At 46.2% G+C, this 24,788-nt stretch overlaps 2 protein-coding genes across 2 annotated transcripts; both read left to right on the top strand.

Moving 5' to 3' along the window:
• The first annotated feature begins 14,768 nt into the window (after positions 1 to 14,768).
• Positions 14,769 to 15,686, top strand: LOC132380514 (histone H1-like). The gene has a single exon (XM_059949392.1). The coding sequence runs from the start codon at positions 14,794 to 14,796 to the stop codon at positions 15,430 to 15,432; it is 639 nt and encodes a 212-aa protein (XP_059805375.1). The 5' UTR covers positions 14,769 to 14,793; the 3' UTR covers positions 15,433 to 15,686.
• A 5,609-nt stretch (positions 15,687 to 21,295) lies between these two features.
• Positions 21,296 to 24,648, top strand: LOC132380529 (histone H2A type 2-B-like). Its single transcript, XM_059949407.1, has 4 exons — positions 21,296 to 21,684; position 21,831; positions 23,065 to 23,079; positions 24,037 to 24,648. The coding sequence occupies exons 1-4, from the start codon at positions 21,308 to 21,310 to the stop codon at positions 24,424 to 24,426; spliced, it is 783 nt and encodes a 260-aa protein (XP_059805390.1). The 5' UTR covers positions 21,296 to 21,307; the 3' UTR covers positions 24,427 to 24,648.
• The last annotated feature ends 140 nt before the right edge of the window (positions 24,649 to 24,788 follow it).

Genomic DNA, 24,788 nt, shown 5'->3' with positions numbered 1-24,788 from the left:
GACATCCGGCCTCACTCGTCTGCCTGCAGCCGTAACAGGGATAGAGTTCCCCTTGTCCTTACTTACCACCCCATTCATATCCAGCACTTCATTTTCCATCAATTCTGCCATCTTCAAAGATATCCCACAGCTAAACACATCTTTCCCTCCACCCCACACCCTGCTTGCTGCTGGGGTTGTGCTCTCCGTGACTCCCTTGTTCATTCAACTCTTCCCCGTGATCTCCCTCTGGGTACTTAACCCTGCAAGCACAACATACGCCACACCTGCCCCTTCACCTCCTCCCTTACCTCCATTCAGTATACAAGAAGATCCCTCCAGGAGAGGAAACACTGCATGCCCACTGGGGAATGACTGTATCCACTGATCCCTGTGTGGCCTCCTCCCAATTTGTCAATGAATTCCACAGATTCTGCACCCTCTGGTGAAAGAAATTTTTCCTCATCTCTGTTCTAAATGTATGTTCTTCTATTCTGAGGCGGGGTCCTCCAGTCCTAGACTACCCCGCTATAGGAAGCATCCTCATCACAGCTATTCTATCCATGCTTTTCAATATTCAATGGGCTTCAATGAGTTCCCTCCCTCCTCGTTCTTCTAATCTTGTGAAAACAGCTCAGATTTATCAAATGCTGCTGAAATCTTAGCCTTTTCTTTCCTGGGGTCATTCTCATGAAATTCTCTGGACCCTCCACAACATCCTTTTTTTAATAAGGGTCCCTAACCTGCTCACAATATCTCAAGGGTGTTCTCAGCAATGCCTTCCAAAGTCTCAGCATTACTTCCTTGCTTTTATATTCTAGTCATCTCAAAATGAATGCTAACTTCATGAGTGTTACAGAGATGGTGAATGCAAACTTCAAATTCTTTGACATTATCGTTTCAGAGGATCTGTCCTGTGACGAGCATGTAAGTGCCATTACAAAAAGGCACGTCCGACAGCGGCTTTACTTAGAAGTTTGTGTATAATCGGTATGTCATTTAAAACTTTGAGATAATTTGGCATGCACAGAGGAGTGTAACTTGTCAAAGTATGACAGCCTGGAATGGAGACACCAATGCCCAGGAACGGTAAAGCTACAAAAAGTGCCCGGTTCATCACAGGCAAAGATGTCCCCATCATTGAGCTCAGTTACAAGGAGTTCTGCCATGAGTAAGCAACATCTGTCATCAAGGACATCCCTCATCGATGCCATGTTCTCTTCTGGCTGCTGCCATTGGCGAGGAAATACAGGAGTCTTTGGTCCCACATCACCACAAGTCATACTCTTGAGACAGCATGGATAACCTTCACTGAAATAATTCCACAATATGCAAACTTTCAAGTTTCAATTTTTTTGTCAATCTGTGCCATTTATAATTGTCATGAATCCCTTTGCATTTATCAAGTCAAGTTGCTTTTATTGTCATTTCAACCATAACTGCTGGTACAGTACACAGTAAAAACGAAACAATGTTCCTCCAGGACCCTGGTGCTGCATGAAACAACACAAAACTACATTAGACTTCAGACCTACACGGGACTACATAAAGTGCATAAAACAGTGCAAGACAGTACAATAATTAATAAACAAGACAATAGGCACAGTAAAGGGCATATTACAATATAATAATAAATGATGTAAATGTAAACAATGTTTTAGCAGGAATCGAGAAAGAAATAAGCAAAAATTGCAAAGGGAGTGGAGTGGTGTTCAGGTGTGTGTGTGTGTGTAAATTGGTTTCAGACTAGACTCTGGGAATTGAGGAGTCTAATGGCTTGGGGGAAAGACACTGTTACACAGTCTGGTCGTGAGAGCCCGAATGCTTCGGTACCTTTTGCCAGGTAGCAGAAGGGAGAAGAGTTTCTACGAGGGGTGCGTGGGGTCCTTCATAATGCTGTTTACTTTGCGGATGTAGCGTGTGGTTTAAATGTCTGTAATAGCGGGAAGAGAGACCCCGATGATCCCTTCAGCTGACCTTACTATCCGCTGCAGGATCTTGCGATCCGAGATGGTGCAATTTCCGAACCAGGCAGTGATGCAGCTGCTCAGGATGCTCTCGATACATCCTTTGTAGAATGTGGTGAGGATTGGGGGTGGTGAGAGATGGACTTTTCTCAGCCTGTAAGGAAAGAATCTCAAGGTAGGGTGACATATACGTGGTTTGATGGTAAATTTACTTTGACTTTGACAAATGTTCTTCAGCGACGCTCTTTGTTTTAATGAGGGGTTCAGTGATTTAGTTACAACGTTCACAAGGTTCCCAACAGCTCCTCTGATTGGCAGCTCCCTCTTTCCCACCTCCCGGGCCGCTGTCTCACGGTCACGTGACACCCTGCGGATTTGCCGATCCAGGACGCGCTGACGTCACAGATGGTCCTTCACCGACGTCGTTTCCCCGGCAACGGTCCGGAGCGGGGCTGAAGTTTTTCTCGAACAATGGAGACGTATATGAAACTCCTGGGCCTTCCTGGAACACAGTGAGTTTTGACAAAATTCAACTTCTCTCTCCACTTTCTCTCCAGGCACTTCCTGTAAAACCATAAACACGAAGTACACTGCAGATGCTGTGGTCCAAGCAACACGTACAAGAAGCTCCTCCAGCTTGTTGTACGTGTTCCTGTAAAACCATCAAGTGCAGGACGTTGGGACCTGGTGACGTTTTGCTTTTATTCCCATTAGTTTTTTCTCTCATGATGGTGATTCTTGTAAACTATTGCAGAATTGCAATGTCAAACAAGTATTATATTTGGGAGATTTGCTATTTCCCCAATGTGAACACTTTTCATGGTTTGAGTTTAACTCATGACAATTTCCCTACTAGTTTTACTAGATTTTGAGTGTCTCCAGCACTGCTTCCTGGCGCATTTTCAGTCTGCTGGTCTACCTTTCGCTCTTTCTGTGCTCTGGTCTTTGATTTAATATTTCCCCTTCACCTCGTTTGTTGACCACAGATAGTTCATCTTTCTCCTGGATCCCTCTGTATAACTGGAGTCAATATCTACTTAAAGTTATGAAGCAGCTGTTTAAACACCTGTCACTGGTCATCTACTAATCTGTCCTTGAGCCTGCTTACCCGACCGCTCTAGACAACTCCAACGTTACACCCGCTTAACTGCCTTTATTTAGGTTGAGAATATTGGTTCTGGACTTGTGTTGATTCCAGGTTTGAATGGCTTGTCATATGAAGAGTTTTTGATGATTCCGGTCCTGTACAGTATTCACTAGAATTCAGAAGAATGAGGGGCGACCTCATTGAAATCTATCAAATGGTGAAAGGCCTTGATAGAATGGACGTGGAGAGGATGTTTCCTGTGGTGGGAGAGTCTAAGATCAGAGGTCACAGCCTCAGAATAGAGGGGCATCCTTTTAGAACAGATGAGGAGGAATTTCTTTAGCCAGAGTGTGGTAAATCTGTGGAATTCTTTGCCAGAGGTAGCTGTGTGTGCCAAGTCTTAATGTAAATTTAAAGCAGAGGTAGATAGATTCTTGATTGTTCAGGTCATGAAGGGATACAGGGAGAAGGCAGGAGATTGGGGTTGAGAAGGAAGTTGGTCCAGCCAGGCTGAACTAGTGGAGCACACTTGATGGGCCAAATGGCCTAATTCTGTTCCTATATCTTGCAGTCTACACTGTGTCATGTTGGGAAGAATTCTCCCTCATGGATCCTTCACAGAAAATCTCTTATTAATCTCGTTATACAGTTTACATCTAAAATGGCCTTTTCCTGGATAGATTCTGTAACAGACTGCTGTAAGAAAGAATCCCTGACCAGTCCAGAAATTCCTCTTCCATTCTACCTTGCCAGTTTGATTAGTTTTATCAATGTAGAGATTAAATTCACCTATGATAATCACAGTTCTCTTCTCAGCTCCCTTTGATAATTTCCACTTTTATGCTTTCTCCCATGAAGAAGCAACCATCTTCATGATGAACTACATGATGAACAAGCCCACCCTCCTCCTTTCCCTTGTCCCAATCTATGTGTAACATTGTTAGTTAGTTAAGGCCAGCACCCCTACTGAGACAGAGACCATTGTCAATAGCTCACAAGAATCCTCTGTCTAGGGCCAATCTTTCAAACTGTCCCGATGGGTAGTCCATCTTCTTGGTGGATCCATCCCCTGCCAAGGATGAGGCCTTGGAGCTTCTGTAGCTTTAAAAGATGGGGTTACTCGCCCCATGTCCAACTCTCCTCCTTTCGCAACTGGGCTTGGAACTGTCCATGACAGAGTTGTAAAACACTGAATATGCTGGAGTACTGAGTTCTCAGACCCAGACAGCCTGTCACCATGTTCCTGCAATAGCTGTAAGTTCAAATACATTTGTCACAATACAATACAATGCCTGCACTCACTCACCCTATCGATACCGCTCATAATTTTGTATATTCTGTCAAATCTCCCCTTATTCTCCTACGCTGCATGGAATAAAATCCTAACCAATTCAACCTTTTCTTATAACTCAGGTCCTAACATCTCGGCAACATCCTTGCAAATTTTCTCTGAGATCTTTCAATCTTACTGATATCTTCCCCGTAAGTAGGTGATCCCAACGGCTAACTTGGCCTCACTAATGTCTTACAAACATTAACGTAACATCCCAAATGCTGTACTGCATATTAATTTATAAAAACCAATCTACCAAAAGCTATGTTTACAACTATCTTTATGTGTGGTAAAAGAATTATGCATCTGTATTGCCAGATCATTCTGTTCCACCACACTCCTCAGTGCTATACCGTTCACTGTGTAAGTCCTACGCTGGTTTGTCATCCCAAAGTGTAACACTTCACACTTGTCTGCATTCAGTGTCATCTGCCGTTACAAAGATGCAAAGTACTCATTTATAATCTCACCCACAACTTCTTGCTTCAGACAGAAATTTCCTCATTCATCCTTGAGAGATCCCATGTTCACCTCAGAAATCATCCTGTTTTAAACATGTGTGTAAAATACCATTGGATTTTCCTTAATCTTCCTCATGACATTTCATGTTCCCTTTTTGAGTTCTAGGAATATAAAATAACACAGGCTATTCAGCCCCTAATATTTTGCTAACTCTGATGCCAGATTATACTACATGCCCTCCTGTTTATCATCTATATCACTCCAGTCCCTTTATATTCATATGTCAATGGAAGACTCCACAGAACTGTCTCCTGCCACACCTACCTGATCCATATTCCAGTGTTCATTGATACTCCTTTATTCCATCCATATTCTACCAATCTTCGAAGGTGAAAAGTTCAAAGTAAAATTTATTATCGAAGTCACCATATACTACACCGAGATTTTCTTGCAGGCATTCACAACAGAACAAAAAAATACAATTGAGTCAGTGAAGAACTACACACAAAGATTGACAAAGAACCAATGTGTAAAAGAAACTCCGCAAATCAATCAATCAATCTGGTAACATGATTTGTAGAGACTTTCAAAGTGAGTCTGTAGGTGTATAAAATCATGTGGGGTATCGTTGAGGTGAATGATTATAGTCTTTTTTTCACATGTGGGGAGTCTAAAACTCTTGGGCAAAGATTTAAGTAGAGAGGGGACATGAGGGACAACTCTTTCACACAAAGAGTGGTGGGTAGATGAAACAAGCTGCAACGGGAAGTGGTAGAAGTGGGTATAATTACAATATTCAAAAGGCATTTAGATAGGTACATCAATAGGAAAGGTTCAGGTGGAAATGGATAATATTAAGAGAGAGAACTGACAGGTCAATTACAGTGTGATGCTCCCTGTATTATCTCAGAGGACATGAGGTTCAGTGAGACAAACCCAGAGCTGAGGTCCAAGGCAGCCAAAGTCACTGCAGGCAGTGGTAGAGTGTTATGAAATCATAGAGTTGTACAGCACAGAGACAGGCCCTTTGGCCCATCACATCTGCTCACCTATACTAATCCCACTTGCCTGCATTAATTGCATATCCCTCTATGCCTTGTTAATTTAAGTAGTTTTGCAGATGCCCCAGGTGTTGTTACACAGTTCCTAAAAGTGGCATCACAGGCTGACAGTGTTGTGAAGAAGGTGTGTGGTCTGCCTATTTCATCAGCCATAGAGTTGAGTATAAGTGTTCTGGTGTCATGTTTTAGATGTACAAGTTGGTTCGGCTGCATTTGGAATATTGTGTACAGTTCTTGTCACCACTCTACAGACATGATGTGATGAAGCTTGGTTTGACTTTGCTGTAGTGAAAGGGATGAGAGGTGACATGAGAGTTAGGGAATATCCAATCAATTCAAGGAATAGATTGGATAAATAGAAAGACATCCATGGTATGGGTGTTGAAAGTTAGAGAACAAATGTTTAAAGTGACAGTACGGAGGTTCAAGGGGTCCTGAGAGGTAAATTTCTCTCACAAACAATGATGGCAGTGGTTGAGGTAGGGATCCACAAGTTATCTGTTCAGCAACATTTCACAGGACCCTGCCATTCACTGTGTCCATCCTGCCTTAGTTTAACCCCAAAATATAGTCATTGATTTCTGCAACATGGAAAGAGGCCCTGTGGCCCAACTCATCCCTGCCAATCAGGTTGCTGACCCGAGCTAAACTCAGCCTCGGTTTAGTCCATATCATTTTAAAACTTTCTTATAAATGTACCTGGCAAAATGACTTTTAAATATAGTAAGTATACCCACCTCGACAACACCTTACTGTCAGGAGGGGCCGGATGGACCCAAACGCAGGACGCAGACACTGAAGTACTAGGGGAAGGATGGGATGGGGTTGTCATGGCACTAAAGGGTAGAGCTGGGGTTCAGGTAGGTAGAGTTCAGGCAGGCAGAGCGGAGCGGTCTCCCAAAGTTCAAGTTCAGGTAGACAGGTCCCCGGGTTCAGGCAGGCAGGTAGACAGGTCCCCGGGTTCAGGCAGTCAGGTAGACAGGTCCCCGGGTTCAGGCAGGCAGGTCCTCGGGGTTCAGGCAGGCAGACAGGCACTCGAAGTTCAGGCAGGCAGACAGGTCCTCGAAGTTCAGGCAGGTCCTCGGGGGACAGGCAGGTAGGTAGACAGGTCCCCAGGTTCAGGCAGGCAGGTCCTTGGGGTTCAGGCAGACGGTCCCCGGGATTCAGGGTTCAGGCAGACGGTCCCCGGGATTCAGGATTCAGGCAGGCAGGTAGACAGGTCCCCGGGTTCAGGCAGGCAGGTCCTCGGGGTTCAGGCAGGTCCTCGGGGGACAGGCAGGCAGACAAGTCCTCGAAGTTCAGGCAGGCAGACAGGTCCTCAAAGTTCAGGCAGGCAGACAGGTCCTCAAAGTTCAGGCAGGCAGACAGGTCCTCGGGGTTCAGGCAGGCAGACAGGTCCTCGGGGTTCAGGCAGGCAGACAGGTCCTCGGGGTTCAGGCAGGCAGACAGGTCCTCGGGGTTCAGGCAGGCAGACAGGTCCTCGGGGTTCAGGCAGGCAGACAGGTCCTCGAAGTTCAGGCAGGCAGACAGGTCCTCGAAGTTCAGGCAGGCAGACAGGTCCTCGGGGTTCAGGCAGGTAGACAGGTCCCCGGGGTTCAGGCAAGCAGGCAGGTAGACAGGTCCTCGAAGTTCAGGCAGGCAGACAGGTCCTCGAAGTTCAGGCAGGCAGACAGGTCCTCGAAGTTCAGGCAGGCAGACAGGTCCTCGAAGTTCAGGCAGGCAGACAGGTCCTCGGGTTTCAGGCAGGCAGACAGGTCCTCGGGGTTCAGGCAGGCAGACAGGTCCTTGGGGTTCAGGCAGGCAGACAGGTCCTCGGGGTTCAGGCAGGCAGACAGGTCCTCGGGGTTCAGGCAGGCAGACAGGTCCTCGGGGTTCAGGCAGGCAGACAGGTCCTCGAAGTTCAGGCAGGCAGACAGGTCCTCGAAGTTCAGGCAGGCAGAGGTCCCCGGGGTTCAGGCAGGTTCTTGGGGGACAGGCAGGCAGGTAGACAGGTCCCCAGGTTCAGGCAGGCAAGTCCTTAGGGTTCAGGCAGACTGTCCCCGGGATTTAGGATTCAGGCAGGCAGGTAGACAGGTCCCCAGGATCAGGCAGGCAGAGGTCCCCGGGGTTCAGGCAGGTCCTCGGGGGACAGGCAGGCAGACAGGTCCTCAAAGTTCAGGCAGGTAGGCTAGATAAGTTGGTGGAGAGCCCTCCCTGGGCAGGCCACATATATTCCGGGTAAGGACACCCCCCAGGTGGAAACACCGGCGGCCTAGGCATGACACGGATCCCTAGGCAGGTACGGGGCACAATCCCAGAGTTCAGCCGGAAGAGGAGGATGGGGCAGAACCACTGTCAGGCAGTGGCAGGTCAGCCAGACCTGCTCGACGGAGGCAAGGGATAGGAACAGGCAGAACCACCGGCAGGTCGGCTGGACCTGCTCGATGGAGGCAAGGGATAGGAACAGGCAGAACCGCTGTTGGGCAGCAGCAGGTCGGCCGGACCTGCCAGATGGAGGCAAGGGGTAGGAACGGGCATAGGTCCAGGGTGACCAACACCACAGTAATGATAACGGGAAAATCGGAAACGGCCGGCAGACAGCGCGACCACACTAACAATACAAACGAGCGAAGAAGCAGGACTAGCACATGGGAAGAAAGGTGGGGGAGCGGACCAACCTGGTAGTACTGGCACGGGGCAAAGAAGCATGATGAAGAGAAAATCTGAGCCCAGGTGGAATCACAGAATGCAAAGCAGAGTTCAGAGCCAGCAGAGAAACGGGAAACAGAACAAAATGACCACCCGCTTGGTCCCAGTCCCAAGGCCCCTTATAAACACCTGCAGCTCAATGAGTTACAGGTGTGCCTCCTTGAACCAGGAGGGTCCTAACTAGATCACGGGTGACGGGAGGGACAACTGTAGGACCCGGAGTCCGGAGCCCTCGGACCGGATCAAAACCCGGAACGCGGTTCCAGACCGGACCCTGACACTTACTCACCATCCTCTGTGTGAAAAAATTGTCCCTCAGGACTTGTTATATCTTCATCCTCTCACAATGCAGGCCCCTCTGGACCAATGAGTCACACCACCCAGAGACCCACCTATCTAACTCTGGCCTAATCACAGGACAATTTACAGTTACCAACTAACCTCCTAACTGATATGTCTTCAGTGTGGGAGAAACTGGAGCACTCTGAGGAAACCCATGTGTTCACAGGGAAAATGTACTCTCCTTATAGATGGCACTGAAATGGACCACCAAACTCCAGGGTGACCTGAGCTGTAACAACCTTGTGCTTTCTGCTACTTTGTGACATGACATGCAAGGCACTGTACTCAATACTCTAACTGATGAAGGCAAATGTACCAGATGCTTCTTCAACACTCTGTCTACCTGTTTCAACACTTTGTCTCTGTTTTCCAACTCTCAGAGACATGTCATTTACTATGTAAGCCCTGCTCTGAAATAAATTTTCAAAATTCCTCACTTTGCACTTGGCTCAGTTAAATCCCACAGTCCATTTCCTATCCCACACTCCTAATTAGTCTGTCTCACCACCAAAATTGGAATTTTCTGATTGACTGATGGTGACTAGTGGTGTTCCCCAGGGGTTGGCTTGGGACCACTTCTTTTCACATTATATGTCAATGATTTGCATATTGGAGTTGATGTCTTTGTGATCAAGACTGCAAATGATACAAAGATGGGTGGATGGACAGCTATAGAAGCAGGGAGTGTGCAGAGGACTTAGAAACATTTGTTAGATTAGGCAAAGAAGTAGCAGATGGAATATTGTGTCCAGAAGTGTATGATCATGCACTTTGGTAGAAGAAACAAAGGTGTAGACAATCTTCTAAGTGGGGAGAAAATTTTTTTTTTAAATCAGAGGTGCAAAGGGATTTTAGGAGTCCTTGTGCTTGTGCAAAGTTCCCTAAAGGTTAATTTGCAAGTTGAGTTGGTGCTAAGGAACACAAATGCAATGTTAAGCATTCATTTCAGAGGACTGGAATATAAGAGTAAGGATCTGATGCTGAGGCTTTATAAGGTAATGCTCAGATTGCACTTTGAGTATTTTGAGCAACATGTGCTGGCATTAGAGATGGTCCAGAGAAGGTTCACAACAATGATTCTGGGAATGAAAGAGTTAAGCAGCATTTGATGATTCTGGGCCTGTACTTGGAGATTCGAGGACTGAGGAGGGATCTCATTGAAAGGCCTAGATGGAGTGGATATGGAGAGGACGTAGTGGGTGAATCTTGGACTAGAGAGGATAGGTTCACAGTACAAGTTTGCCCATTTAGAACTGGTGAGGAGGAATTTCTTCAGCGAGGATGGTGAATCTGTGGAATTCATTGCTACAGACTGCTGTGGAGTCCAATTCATTGAGGATATTTAAAGCGGAGGTTGATAGGTCTTGATTTGTCAGGGCTTCAAGGATAATAAAACAGCCATGATGGAATGACAGAACAGAATTGATGGGCTGAATGGCCTAATTCTGTTCCTTTGTCTGATGGTGTCATTTTCAAATTTATTACTCATGCTGTTTACATTCTCACACAAATCATGAATGCATGTGACAAACAACAGAGCACAGATCCCCGCAGCCCACCTCTGGTCACAGGTCCTCAATCTGACTGAGGGAAGTAACAATGCAAATGGCCCACTGATGTGGGAGAGCAGACATTTCAGAAGGGCATAGGGACGGAAGAAACATACACAGTGTGAGGCTACAGAGAGCCTTAATGTACCTCCTTAAATTCACCCTTATCTTCCTGTGCTCCAGAACAAACAGTCCCACCCTGTCCTAGTCTCCTCTTGTAACTCCAGCCCTCCAGTAACAACCCTGTGAGGGTTTTCTGCGTCAACTGCAGCTGAATTACATCGTTCTTGTAGCTAGGTGACCAGAACTGCACACAGTACCCAAGTGCAATCTCACCACAACACCTTGTACAGTTGTAACACAGCATCCCAACTCTCTTACTCATTGTCCTAACCAATGATGGCAAGTGTGCCAATTGCTTTCTTTGCCGCCTTGTCCGCCTACATCTGCACTTTTAGGAATTATACCAAACAGTCTTTCTGTTCTGCAGTGCCTTCCAGGGCACTGCCTCTCTCTGTGTAATCTTCTGCCCTGGTTTAACTGACCAAAAGTCTACACTTTGGATTTGTCTGAAGAAAATTCCAGCTGTCATTTCCTTGTCTATTTACACAACTAATGTCCATCCTCTTGTAGTTTACACCACCTTTGTCATTGTCCATCATACCATCAATGTTGGTGTCATCTGGAAACTTCCAAATCACGCACCTATAATCTCTTCCAGATCATCAGTATACTGGATATGACAACCAACAGAAGACCCAGCACAGATCCCTGCAATACACCACAGGGCACAGGCCATGAAAGGGGCCAGAGGGATAGGAGGGAGGAGATGTGGGAGTACACCAGCATGGGAGAGGTTACAGAGGGGGTGGCGTGTTGAGGTCCAAGGAGTATGTGAGCACGAGAATGAAAATGGGAAACCTGAGGCTGGGAAATGTTTTAGTGTATAATGTTTCAAGATTCAAAACAAGATAGAAATGCTCTGTGAGAATTTGGAAGTGTTTCAGATAGAAATTGTCTTTTTTTAATGTGTTTTGAAAGTGCTGTTTGGATTTAAGTGATTACATTTAAAAATAAATGTGTTTTCAACTACACCTCCAAAGGGATCCTACCACTAAACGTAACTTTACTTTCCTACCCCTCTCCACCCCTCCCGGTAATTTCCTTGTCCATTCATCCACCCCAACTAATCTCCCTTCTGTTATGTATCAAGTGGCCAAAGTGCTATACCTGTCTACCCACCTCCTCGGTCACCTCCACTCACAACCTCAAAGAGTCCTTGCAGGTGAGGGAACACTTCACCTGTGAATCTACTTTCTCTATTGTATCCAATGCTCTCGATGTAGCCTCCTCTACATTGGCGACACCCTGTTATAAATCGGGGTACTGCTTTGTTGAGCACCTCTGCACCATCCACCAAGAGTGGAACAAACTGATGACCCAAAATTTCATTTCTTATTCCCATTCCCATTCTGACATGTTGGGTCCCTGGCCTCCTCTTGTGGCACAATGAGGCCACCCTCAGGGTGCAGGAGCAACACCTTATATTCCACCTGAGTAGCCTGTAAAATGATGGCGTAAATATCAATTTCCCCTTCTGGTCAAAAAAAAATACCCACCACCTCCCCTTCTGTTCTTCCCTCTGGCCTCTTGCCTCTTCTCACCTACCAATCACTTCTCCCTGGAGCCCCTCCTCCTTCCCTTTTTCCTATGGTCCCCTGTCCTCTCCTGTTAAATTGCTTCATCTCCTGTCTCTGACTTTTCCTACCCACGTGACTTAATATCACGTTCTTATTCCCGCACCTTTTTATTCTGACATCATCCCCCTTTCCAGTTCTGAAGAATGTCTCTGCCCAAAACACTGATTGTTTGTTCTTTTCCATGGATACTACCCGATTTGTTAAGTTCTTCCAGCATCTTGTGTATGTTGTTTTGGATTTCCAGCATCTGCAGAACTTCTTGGGGTTATTACTTTAAACTACTTTGTTAGCTGGAAGTAACTTCTCCTTGGTAGGGAGGGGGCCCCACCATTCGAATAGTGGGTGTATTGGCAGTGAAACACCATGGAGAATAAACCAATCTTTGAAGATTGGGTCATTATAGTATTATCTCCCCTTAGTGTGCGTATTCATGGCTATTTATATTTGTCTTAATGTCTTTACTTGAAGTTCGTGGACAGCACACTCAATACCATCACATAACTCAGGCCTTCAATTCCTACCATTACTCTTCTAAATATTTCTGCACTCTTTTAAAATTAATTACACTATGGCTGTAATGAGCGTGACTAAAGCTGAACGCAATCTTCTGGGCGTGGTTTCATCAATGTCTTACACAAAAAGTACATCACATTCCAGCTCCTGTGCTAATCATCTTTGTTGATGGAAGCCAGTGTACCAAGTACATTCTTCCCCATCCTGTCCATCTGTGATGCCAGTTTTGTGGAAGTTTTAGAAAGAAAAGGTTTAAAATTGAAGGTGACCAGGGTTCAATTCCTGCTGCTGCCTGTGAGGAGTTTGTACATTCTCTGGGTGCTCTGGTTTCCTCCCACAGTCCAAAGACCTACTGGTTGGGAGGTTAATCAGTCATTATAAATTGTCCCATGATTAGGCTTGGATCAAGTTGGTGGATTTCTGGCCAAAATGGCTCAAGCGGCTGTAGGGATCTTTTCCGTGCTGTATCTCAATAAATCCAAACATTGTGTCCTAATAGAACAGAGTGCAGACAATGTACAGTCACAAGCTGAACCAAACCTTTGAGAACTGGCCTTCTTTCTACAGTCCTTTCTGAGTGTGGATGTTCAGTAAGGCAGCCATTCCTCAGCTGACGTACACAGCTGACCAAGATTCCCTTGTCAGCTTGATACTTTTGATACTTGATACTTTTTCATTCTTTCTGTTAGTTTAAGAGAGTGATGGGAAGGATACAGTCGGTCTTCTCCACAGGTTAGTGCTGTAAACTAGGGCAGGGTAATATTGGGGGAATTAGTTACTAGCCAAGGTTGATTTGGAGACCCTGTAAGAAAGAAAATGAATGAATGGCCCTTGTTTATAAGTGGGACAGCAAGTGTATGGAACATAATGTTCCCGTTGGGATGAGGGGTAATCTGGCAGGTTTGGGGAATCTTGGCGAATGAGAGATAATGAGGTTCAGGTTTAAAAGAAAAAAGAAAACATACATTTCTTTCAAGAGGTTGGCATCAAACCAATCCCTTTCTAGCTGCAAAAAGATTCCTCTGAGGAAGGAAACGAGGAGGGCAAAGAGAGAGAGTATGAGATGGATCTGGCAGGTAAGGTTCAGGAATCTCCGAAGAGGTTCTCCCGTTGTCTTAAGAGTAAAAGGGTAGTTAGGGAGATATTTGGTCCCCTTAGAGATCAGCAGAGCTACCGAGATCTTGAGCCGCAGGAGGTGGGTGAGTTTTATGATGAATATTTACTAAGGAGAAAAGTATGGCTCAAGAGATAAGAAAAAGAAGTGGAGATGTTACTGAGCTGGGAATCTACAAGTAACGCGCGGTAACACGGAAGAGGAGAGGAAAACTTGTGCTGGGAACTGTACACCGGGTCCACAGTTTGTGCAGATATGAACGGTGTGTCAGAGAGAGTATTAAAGGACCTGATGCCACAAACTGGTATCACTGTCAAGCAAATCAAGTTTATTGTTATTTAACAATATGCATGTACACCGTCAAACGAGAAGTCTCTCCGAACAAGAGTGTGGAGGATGAAATTTACAGATCGATTACACATAAATAAACAAACTAAAGTGCGTAAATTAAATATTGCAAAATACAGAAAAGATAAACCAGCGACTCTTTGAATGCGATGCGGCTGTGTTTGTGAGTCCGATCACATCGCCGCATTTCGCCGTCCCTCCTGTGGAAAATACAAATATTTCCTTATCACAAGATGGCCCAGCTCCCCAGCTCAGTCCTGAAGTAGGAATTCACGCAATTTTTTTTTTTTGGTTTCAATATTTCAGTCGGAAAACGGCGAACATGCCGGTGATCGCGGGAGCTAACGACGTTAGTGTAGCAGTTAAACTGGTTAATATGAAAACTGTTTTCTTTAATTCGGACCAAACTTGTTTTACGGCAAAGAATCCGACCTCGGACACAAACATAGAGCGGTCTGGGTGATGGGGGTGCCTGATTTTAATTGGAATAGGGGAGTTTTTGAGGAGAAAGAAACACAGAGAAACGGAGCGGTCGGGAGCTGACAGCAGGATGTCCCCGCCCCGTCCGCTCGCTGCCTTTAAATTGCGCTTCTCGCTTCATTTCTCACTCAGTTCTGAGTTTTGAGAGAGTTTGTACAGAGTCGCCGACATGACCGAGACCGCAACTGCTGAAGTCGCTCCTCCAGCGGCGCCCGCAGCAGCAACCAAGGCTCCCAAGAAGAAGAAGAAGAAGACGACCGCCCGGACCAAGCCAGCCGGTCCCAAATTGGGCGAACAGATCGACAAGATTGTGGCGGATTGCCGCAGTCACCGAGGGGTGTCCATAGTCGCGATAAAGAAGGAGTTGGCCGCTAACGGCGTCGATGTGGAAAAGCTCAAAAGTCAGATAAAGATGGTCATTAAAAGGAAATTGGAAAGCGGCTCCCTGGTTCACACCAAGGGCGCAGGTGCCTCCGGCTCCTTCAAAGCCGCTAAAAAAGGCAGTACCGCCAATGTCGTGAAAAAAACGAAGAAACCAGCGGCCAAGACTTCTCAGGCCAAGAAGCCAGCGATCAAGAAAACTGCGGCCAAGAAAGCAGCAAAGAAATCTCCCGCCAAGAAACAAAGTGTTAAGAAACCGGCCGCTAAAAAGACGGCAGCTAAGAAACCAGCGGCGAAAAAGGCTGCGCAGAAGCCCAAGAGCCCCAAGAAGATTTCAGCTCCGAAGGCGAAGGCGCCCAAGAAATCGGCAAAACCTAAGCCGAAGGCGAAATCCGTGAAAGCCAAGAAGACGGCGACCAAAAAGTAAATAAAAACCGCAGCTTTAAACACCTGAGACCAAAGGCTCTTCTAAGAGCCACTCACATCTCCCAGGAAAGAGCTGGAAAATACAGGTCTCTCTCTGCTCTACTACCCTAACGCTGTATCTACTTCCCTCTCCGTCTCTCTCGGGCAGTTCGGGGCGATGTTATAAAAGGAGACAGCGCCGTCGGGTTGCCTTTGAACAGCAATTTGGAGAAGGAAGAGATTTAATTATTTAGTTGTAGTGAATGTCTTGAAGATATGTTGAGCAGCATTTCATTTCAGTGTTGGTTGTCCTTTTGAAAACATCTTGTGGCAATTCCCACAAAACCATTTAGTAAAAGCAGTATTAAAATCGTTCTCGATCCTCTCTCCCTGCCCTCCCTTTTCCGGCAAGACTGAATTCACTCTCCTCAATAAAAATGCTAACATTCAGATTCAGCTAATTGAATAAGATCGATGATTTCAATCAAGGTGAAATTTGATAATTCGTGATTATTTTAATTGTAAGAAATCGGTTGCTGTTGAAACAATATTTTCTTTTGTTTGCTCGTGGAATTGGCGGGCGATTTGAAATTGAAGCGCCATCCAATCACTGCAGTCAGACTAGCTAAATTCTGACCCCGAGTCACCAGCTTCCATATTTGGTCATGGGTAATATTCCCCATCTCCCCCACCCATACCACCGGCCAGCTTCAAACTGGTGATGGAAAAGGAGCCAATCGCAACGCTGGTGTCTGCAATGGACATCTCCCTTACAACCAATGAGAGAGTGGGGCGGCCCTTCATCGACTCTTTAAAAAGTGGTTCTCGCGTCTGCTCCAATATTCCAAAAATTCTCGGTATCTGAAGGTTCCCTCTGACTGCTGAAAGAGAATGGCCCGTACCAAGCAAACAGCGCGTAAATCGACAGGCGGGAAAGCTCCCCGCAAACAGCTGGCGACCAAAGCGGCGCGGAAGAGCGCTCCAGCCACGGGCGGAGTGAAGAAGCCCCATCGCTACCGGCCCGGCACCGTGGCTCTGAGGGAGATCCGGCGCTACCAGAAATCCACCGAGCTGCTCATCCGCAAACTGCCCTTCCAGCGCCTGGTGCGAGAAATCGCTCAGGACTTCAAGACCGATCTGCGCTTCCAGAGCTCGGCCGTCATGGCCCTGCAGGAGGCCAGTGAAGCTTACCTGGTGGGGCTCTTTGAGGATACCAATCTGTGCGCCATCCATGCCAAGCGAGTCACCATCATGCCCAAAGACATCCAGCTGGCCCGCCGCATCCGCGGGGAGCGCGCCTAAATCCGACCTCGGCACCAAGCTCAACAAAAGGCTCTTTTAAGAGCCGCCAACAAAGGCAGTGGAAAGGGCTGTTTCTGCTCACTAAGCTTTTGTGTTAAATATGCCATTCCCTCGCCCCGATATACCTCATCGACACGGAGCATCAGCAGTTCGGTGCCGTTGCGTCTTCAGTTGCTGCTCTGCGGGGGGATCTGGGTACGCTTCAATTGTATATGGGTGATCATCCAACTCAGTTTATTAATAGTCTGGAACACCAAGCTCGTAAGAATTGTTTTTGGGTGGGAAGGAAACGATCAGGCCCCTATCTAATATGAAATCTGCTCTAATGTGGCTAAAATTTATCCGTTATTCCTCCCTGTCTATTTACTTTAACTGGGGTAGATTTGACTTTGGGAGAGGCTGGCAGTATGTGCTGGGTGTGTAACTGAAGAGGTAATGGTTTCTCCATGTGCTTCATCAATATGAAGGAATGGTTCCATTGTTTACAGATGATTCTAAAGACGCCGTGTCTTATAACACCACTATAGCAGTCTATGTCCCATCATTTCAGGTGTCAATTATAAAACATTTATCTAATGAACTCCCAGCTTATACTATCGAAATGGTGGCAATCCTTCTTGCATTGCAGTGGAAAGAGGATGCACAGCCTTACTGTGTTGTCTGTTCTGATTCCTCTGTATTGTGTCGTCTTAAGATGGGTGGGTCCAATCGTTGTCCCGGTGTTTTGTTGGAAGTTAGGCAAACATTACAGCTGCTGTATTGGGGAGTGTATTTCTGCTTTTCTGGGTCACAGCTCATGGTGGAAGTGAAGGAGTCGATAGGATGGCAGTGCTGTGATACTGTTATCCCACTAAGTAAGAGAGAGGCAAAGGTTTTAATTAAGGACCATGGTCTCTCGATCTGGCAGGGACTGTGGGAAGGGGAGACTGAATTGAATGAAATTTAGAAAAAGATAACTTCACTTGTGCAGACTCAGTTGTGCAGTCTCGAGGGGCCAAATGGTCTACTTCTGCACATATTGTCTATTGTCACTTTGGAGGAGATGAGGGCTTAGAAGGGGGGAAATTGCAATTATAAGACATAGGAGCAGATAAAGATCATCGAGTCTGTTCCACCATTTCATTATGGCTGATCCATTTCCCTCTCCTGTCTTCTCCCCATAAACATCAGGCCCTAACCAATCAAGTAACTATCAAGCTCTACCTTCAGTATACCCCATCACATGACCATCTATGGCAATGAATTCCACAGATTCTCCAGTCTCTAGCTAAGGAAATTCCTTTTCATCTCTGTTTTAAATGGATATCCCTCTATTTTGAGGTTGTGACCTTTGGTGTCGGACTCCCAGACCACAGGAAATATTCTCTATACATCCACTCTATTGAAGCCTTTCATATTTGCCCAGAGCAATCCAATACACTTCATATGACAATCCTTTCTGTTCCAGTCTTGATTTCCTGAACTTCTTTGATAACTCCACAATGTCAGCACATCCTTTCTTAGATAAGAGGCCCAAAATGCTCACTACTCCAAATGAGGCCTCACCAGTGCCTCCACATTACATCCTTGCTTTTAAATTCTAGTCCTCCTGAAATAAATGATAACATTACATCTGGCTTCCTCCCCACTGACTCAACAAGCAAATTAACCTTTAATGTATCCTGTGCACCTCGAATTTTTTGAATTTTCTCTCCAATTAGAATTAGTGGACACTTTTATTTCTTCAAAGTGCATAGCCATACAATTCCCAACTCAGTGTTCCATCTGGCACTTCTTTACCCATTCTTCTATCTTTTTTTTCAGTCCTTGTGCGGCCTACCTGCTTCCATAGCACTACTTGCTCCCCCACCTATCTTTGTATCATCTACAAGCTTGTCAAAAATCCATCAATTCCATTATCTGAATCGTTGACATATTATGTAAAAAAAAGAGGGGTCCCAACACAGACATCTATGGAACACCATTAGACACAGGTAGTACTCCAGGAAAGGCTCCCTTTATTCCCACTCTTTGCCTTCTGCCAATCAGCCAATGCTGTATCCATACCATTTGTAATACCATTGGCTCTTATCTTGTTAAGCTGCCTTATGTGCGGAACCTTGTTAAGAGCTTCTGAAAATTTAAGTACGTAACAGCCATCAATTCTCCTTTATCTATCCTGTTTGTTATTTCTTCAAATAATTCCAACAGATTTGTCAGGCTACCTTTTCCCTTAAGGATACCATCCTGACTTCAGCCTACAGTATTTTATCATGCGCTGGGTCCACCTGTTATTTGTCATCTATATCAGTGATCTGGATGATAATGTAAATTTGATCTGCAAATTTGCTGATGATACAAAGATTGGAGGTGTAGTGGACAGTGAGGAAGGTTTTCAAAGCTTGCAGAGGGATTTGGACCAGTTGGAAAAATGGGCTGAAAAATGGCAGGTGGAGTTTAATACAGACAAGTGTAAGGCACTTTGGAAGGAAAAACCAAGGTAGAACATACAGAAGAACAGACGTACTTTGTTGATCCCGAGGGAAACTGGGTTTTGTTGCAGTTGCACCAACCACGAATCGAGTAGAAGTATAGCAACATAAAACCAGAAATAATTAAATAATAATAAGTAAATTATGCCAAGTGGAAATAAATCCAGGACCGCCTATTAGCTCAGAGAGTCTGACACTCCGAGGGAGGAGTTGTAAAGTTTGATGACCACAGGTAGGAATGACTTCCTATGACGCTCAATGTTGCATCTCGGTGGAATGAGTCTCTGGCTGAATGTACTCCTGTGCCTAACCAGTACATTATGGAGTGGGTGGGAGACATTGTCCAAGATTGCATGCAACTTGGACAGCATCCTCTTTTCAGACACCACCCTCAGACAGTCCAGTTCCACCCACTACAAGGTAAATGATAGGGCACTGAAGAGTACAGTAGAATAGAGGGATCTGGGAATACAGATACAAGATTCTCTAAAAGTGGTGTCACAGGTAGATAGGGTAGTGAAGAGAACTTTTGGTACATTGGCCTTTATAAATGTAAGTATTGCGTATAAGAGTTGGAATGTAATGGTGAGGTTGTATAAGACATTGGTGAGGCTGAATTTGGAGTATTGTGTGCAGTTTTGGTCACCGAATTACAGAAAGGAGGTTGAAATAGTGCAGAGGTTTACAAGGATGTTGCCGGGACTTGAGAAACTGAGTTACAGAGAAAGGTTAAATCGGTTAGAACTTTATTCCCTGGAGTGTAGAAGAATGAGGGGAGATTTGATAGAGGTATATAAAATTATAATGGGTATAGATAGAGTGAATGCAAGCAGGCTTTTTCCGCTGAGGCTAGGGGAGAAAAAAAAACAGAGGACATGGGTTAAGGGTAAAGGGGGATAAGGTTAAAGGAAACATTGTGGGGGGCTTCTTCACACAGAGAGTGGTGGGAGTGTGGAATAAACTGCCAGATCAAGTGGTAAATGCGGGTTCACTTTTAACATTTAAGAAAAACTTGGACAGGTACATGGATAAGAGCTGTATGGAGGGATATGGTCCAGGTGCAGGTCAGTGGGACTAGGCAGAAAAATGGTTTGGCACAGCCAAGAAGGGCCAAAAGGCCTGTTTCTACGCTGTAAATTTTCTATGGTTCTATGTGCTCCAGGTATCCAAAAACACATCTTAACAATCTACTCCAAACTCTTCCCAACCACTAAAGTCAGACTAACTGGCCACGTTTCCTTACTTCTGCCTCTCTCCCTTCTTGATTGTTGCAATTTATAGTCCTGTGGAACTATTCCAGTGATTCTTGAAAGATCATTCCTAAAGTGTCTACAGCCTGTTCAGCCATCTCTTTCAGAACCCTAGAGTATATACCAGGTGATTTATCTACCTTCAGACCTTTCAGTTTCCCAAGCACTTTCTCACTAGCAATGACAATTTCACTCACTTCTGCCCCTGATACTCTCGAACATTAGCATATTGCTAGTATATTCCACAACGGAGACAATTGAAAAATCTTTATTCAGATCGTCCACCATTTCCTTCTACTTTTCCAGTCATTTTCAAGTGTTCCGATATCTACCTCCCTTGTCCCCCTTTACATTACAAATTTTTCAGGCTGTTTGAGAAGACCAACTCGTCCATAACCTGATGCGCAAACAATGACCGATGGCGAACAGCAGCTGAGAAGCGGGTTTACTCTGAATTAAACAACTTAGATTAAACAAATCAGTGAATTTATCAGTGAATCAGTGTTGCAATAGTAGCTGCGCTTATATTAAATGCGTCTGACTCCAGTAATTAGTGTATGTGGAGATCAAGCCGACAAACAGACGTGCAATGACTTCGTTTTAGATTAGCTTTAAACAAAGGATTTTTGGCGGGCTGTTTCAATTTTCAGTTTATTTTAGCAGAGTGAGCGGTTATTTTCCGCGACCCTGCTGCTGTTTCTTGATTGGTGAACAGGGCAGTATTCTGATTGGATTATTTGCTCTCTCTCCAATGACACTGAGCGTTGCAGGACCAATCATACACATTCTGCTGCATTCCCCCTAAAGGTACAAGAAGGACGAGGGCCGGAGGCATTTCCTCATTCTCTGTGAAAGAGTTGCCGAGATTGTGAAAATGAGTGGACGAGGAAAAACAGGCGGAAAAGCTCGGTCCAAGGCCAAGTCTCGCTCGTCGCGGGCCGGACTGCAGTTCCCGGTGGGCCGTGTTCACAGGCTGCTGAGAAAGGGTAACTACGCCGAGCGGGTAGGCGCCGGGGCTCCGGTCTATCTGGCTGCTGTGCTCGAGTACCTGACGGCTGAGATCCTGGAGTTGGCCGGCAACGCGGCCCGGGATAATAAGAAGACCCGCATCATCCCCAGGCACCTGCAGCTGGCCGTCCGCAACGACGAGGAACTCAACAAGCTGCTGGGAGGGGTGACTATCGCTCAGGGCGGGGTGCTGCCCAACATCCAGGCCGTGTTGTTGCCCAAGAAAACCGGCGGAGCCAGCAAGTGAAGAGACAGAATCTGACCCAGTGACCCAAAGGCTCTTTTCAGAGCCACTCACAGTGTCTGTGAAAGGGCTGCTCTGCGGATACGCTGAGCGTGAGGGAAGGGGATCTTGTTCGGATTAGATTGTTAAACTAATCAGCAGGCAGGGTGAATTGAAATTCCTTATTGGTGCGAGGCTTAACCGTGGGTACACAGTCTGAAAAGTCGGAGCTGAGTCCTCCGCCTACTGTTGGGAGTTGAATATCCGCCACGATCGCGTCAAGGGCCCAGCGGTGCGATCCGCTTCATATCCGACATCGAACTCAAGCAGCCGCCCATTTTATGAACAGTCGGACTGAAAATCATCTGTGCACCGTTACCGATGTGTGACAGGCGGTCCGAAGTGATTAGCTGCTAGTTTTCTTTACAAATAACACGTAACTTTAATACAGTCTCCTACTGTCATAATGAAAGTCCGGATAAACACACTAAGGGTCCGTTCTCCGATAAACAATCCAGTTTGTCACCTATTTAAGTAGTAGGTAAACTGTAGTTTAAATAGTAAACTATTTAAGAACGTTTTAAAAGCTATATTCATGCTTTTTGGGAGGGTGATTTTAGATGCATATCATATTTATACTGAGTTAAATACTGTATGTAATTAGTTTTGCTACAATAAGTGTATGGGACACTGGAAAAATGTTGAATTTCCCCTTGGGGATGAATAAAATATCTAACTATCTATCTATCTATATCTGCTCCGGGTCACTGCTCTCTCTGTGAGGTGGTGGGTGGCTCTTAGAAGAGCCTTTGTGTTGTGTTCAGAACCAAAAGCGTTCCTCAGCCTCCGAAGCCATACAGAGTGCGGCCCTGGCGTTTCAGAGCGTACACCACATCCATGGCAGTGACCGTCTTGCGCTTGGCGTGTTCTGTGTAGGTGACCGCGTCGCGGATCACATTCTCCAGGAAAACCTTCAGTACACCGCGGGTCTCCTCGTAGATCAGACCCGAGATACGTTTGACGCCGCCACGCCGAGCCAGACGGCGGATGGCTGGTTTAGTGATGCCCTGGATGTTATCCCGGAGCACTTTACGGTGTCGCTTTGCTCCGCCTTTCCCGAGTCCTTTGCCTCCTTTTCCTCTGCCAGACATGGTGTCGTTCTACTCAGTGACCAACCGGCTGCTGCTACCTCCTTTTATACGCAGCGCCCCGACCTGCCCGAGAAAGGCAGAGAGAGTCAGAGATGTGTTAAGGGGTGGAGACAGTGACGAAGGATGTGCGGAGAGAGACGGGGTGGGGTGGAGACAAAGGCAGGCGGACGGACAGACTCTCAATTGACAACCGTCAATTTCCAATGGTTTAGCCACAACGGAACAGGATAAACTGCTGGTATAAACCAGGGCCAGGTGAAACTGGTTAATGGGGGCAGAGAGAGATGGTGAATACGGCTATCATATTTATCAGGTTTCCATGTTTCTAGTAGCAGAGAGTCATTGATTCCGATTTTTACAGAATGTTTCAGCATTGTTACAGGCCATTTGGCCCATCACATCAATACCAACCAATGGGAATCCATCCATATTAATTCATTCTTCCAGCACTTGGTCCTTAGCCTGGGAATTCAAGTGACATTTTGAAAATATCATCAGCGACACTACTTCCACAACTCTCTCTGGTACAGTGTTCCAGCAACTCACAACCGTCTGGGTGAACAAATCCTTCAACCAAACCCCATATCCTGCAGTTTTATCTGCACCTGATATGGGGGTGGGGGGGATCTCTGTAACCTACACTATCTCCACTCATCACCATTTTCTATATTTAAATCATCTCCCCTCTTAAGCAGGGATCAGAGCTGGGTCCGTTTTTTTTCTCATCTATATCACAAACTGAGTGATTATATTGTAAAATGGATCAACAAAGAATGGGGATGTAGCGGACAACGACGAAGATTGTCGAAACTTGCAGTGTGATCTGGGAATACAGACTCATCTATTCTTTGAAAGAGGTCTCGCTGGTAGCAAGGACCGTAAATAGAGCTGTCGACACGTTGGCCTTCATAAATAGAGCATTGCATGTCTGACAAACAGACATGCAATGATTTCCTTTTAGATTAGCTTAAACAAAGGATTTTTGGCGGGCTGTTTCAATTTTCAGTTTATTTTAGCGGGGGGAGCGGTTATTGTCCGCGAATCTGCTGCTGTTTCTTGATTGGTGAACAGGACAGTTCTCTGATTGGATTATTTGCTCTCTCTCCAATGACATTGGGCGTTGCAGCACCAATCAAACACCTTCCGCTGCATTCCCCTAAAAGGTACAAGAAGGACGAGGGCCGGAGGCATTTCCTCATTCTCTGTGAAAGAGTTGCCGAGATTGTGAAAATGAGTGGACGAGGAAAAACAGGCGGGAAAGCTCGGTCCAAGGCCAAGTCTCGCTCGTCCCGGGCCGGACTGCAGTTCCCGGTGGGCCGTGTTCACAGGCTGCTGAGAAAGGGTAACTATGCTGAGCGGGTGGGTGCCGGAGCCCCAGTCTATCTGGCTGCTGTGCTCGAGTATCTGACGGCTGAAATCCTTGAGCTGGCCGGCAACGCGGCCCGGGACAACAAAAAGACCCGCATCATCCCCAGGCATCTGCAGCTGGCCGTCCGCAACGACGAGGAGCTCAACAAGCTGCTGGGAGGGGTGACCATCGCTCAGGGCGGGGTGCTGCCCAACATCCAGGCCGTGCTGTTGCCCAAGAAAACCGGCGGAGCCAGCAAGTGAAAAGACAGAATCTGACCCAGTGAACCAAAGGCTCTTTTCAGAGCCACTCACAGTGTCTGTGAAAGGGCTGCTCTGCGGATACGCTGAGCGCGGGGGAAAGGACTTTAGATCGGATTAGATTGATGTACTAATCAACAGGCAGGGTGCGTTGAAATTCCTTACTGGTGCGAAATGCAACTCAAGCTTAACGGTGGGTGCACAGTCTGAAATATCGAAGCTGGCCGAGCATTGGGAGGTGAATGTCTAGTCCGATCGCGTCTACGGCCCCAGAAGTGCGATCGGCTTTTTTTCTGACATCGAATTCAAGTACCAACTCTTTGTAATTAAGGGTCGGGCGAAAATCGTTTGCGCCCGGATACCGA

This window comes from Hypanus sabinus, chromosome 24 (assembly GCF_030144855.1).
Source record: "Hypanus sabinus isolate sHypSab1 chromosome 24, sHypSab1.hap1, whole genome shotgun sequence".
Taxonomy (NCBI): Eukaryota; Metazoa; Chordata; class Chondrichthyes; order Myliobatiformes; family Dasyatidae; genus Hypanus; species Hypanus sabinus.
The sequence above is the reverse complement of the archived record's forward strand: the minus strand, read 5'-3'. Positions and strand labels throughout refer to the sequence as shown.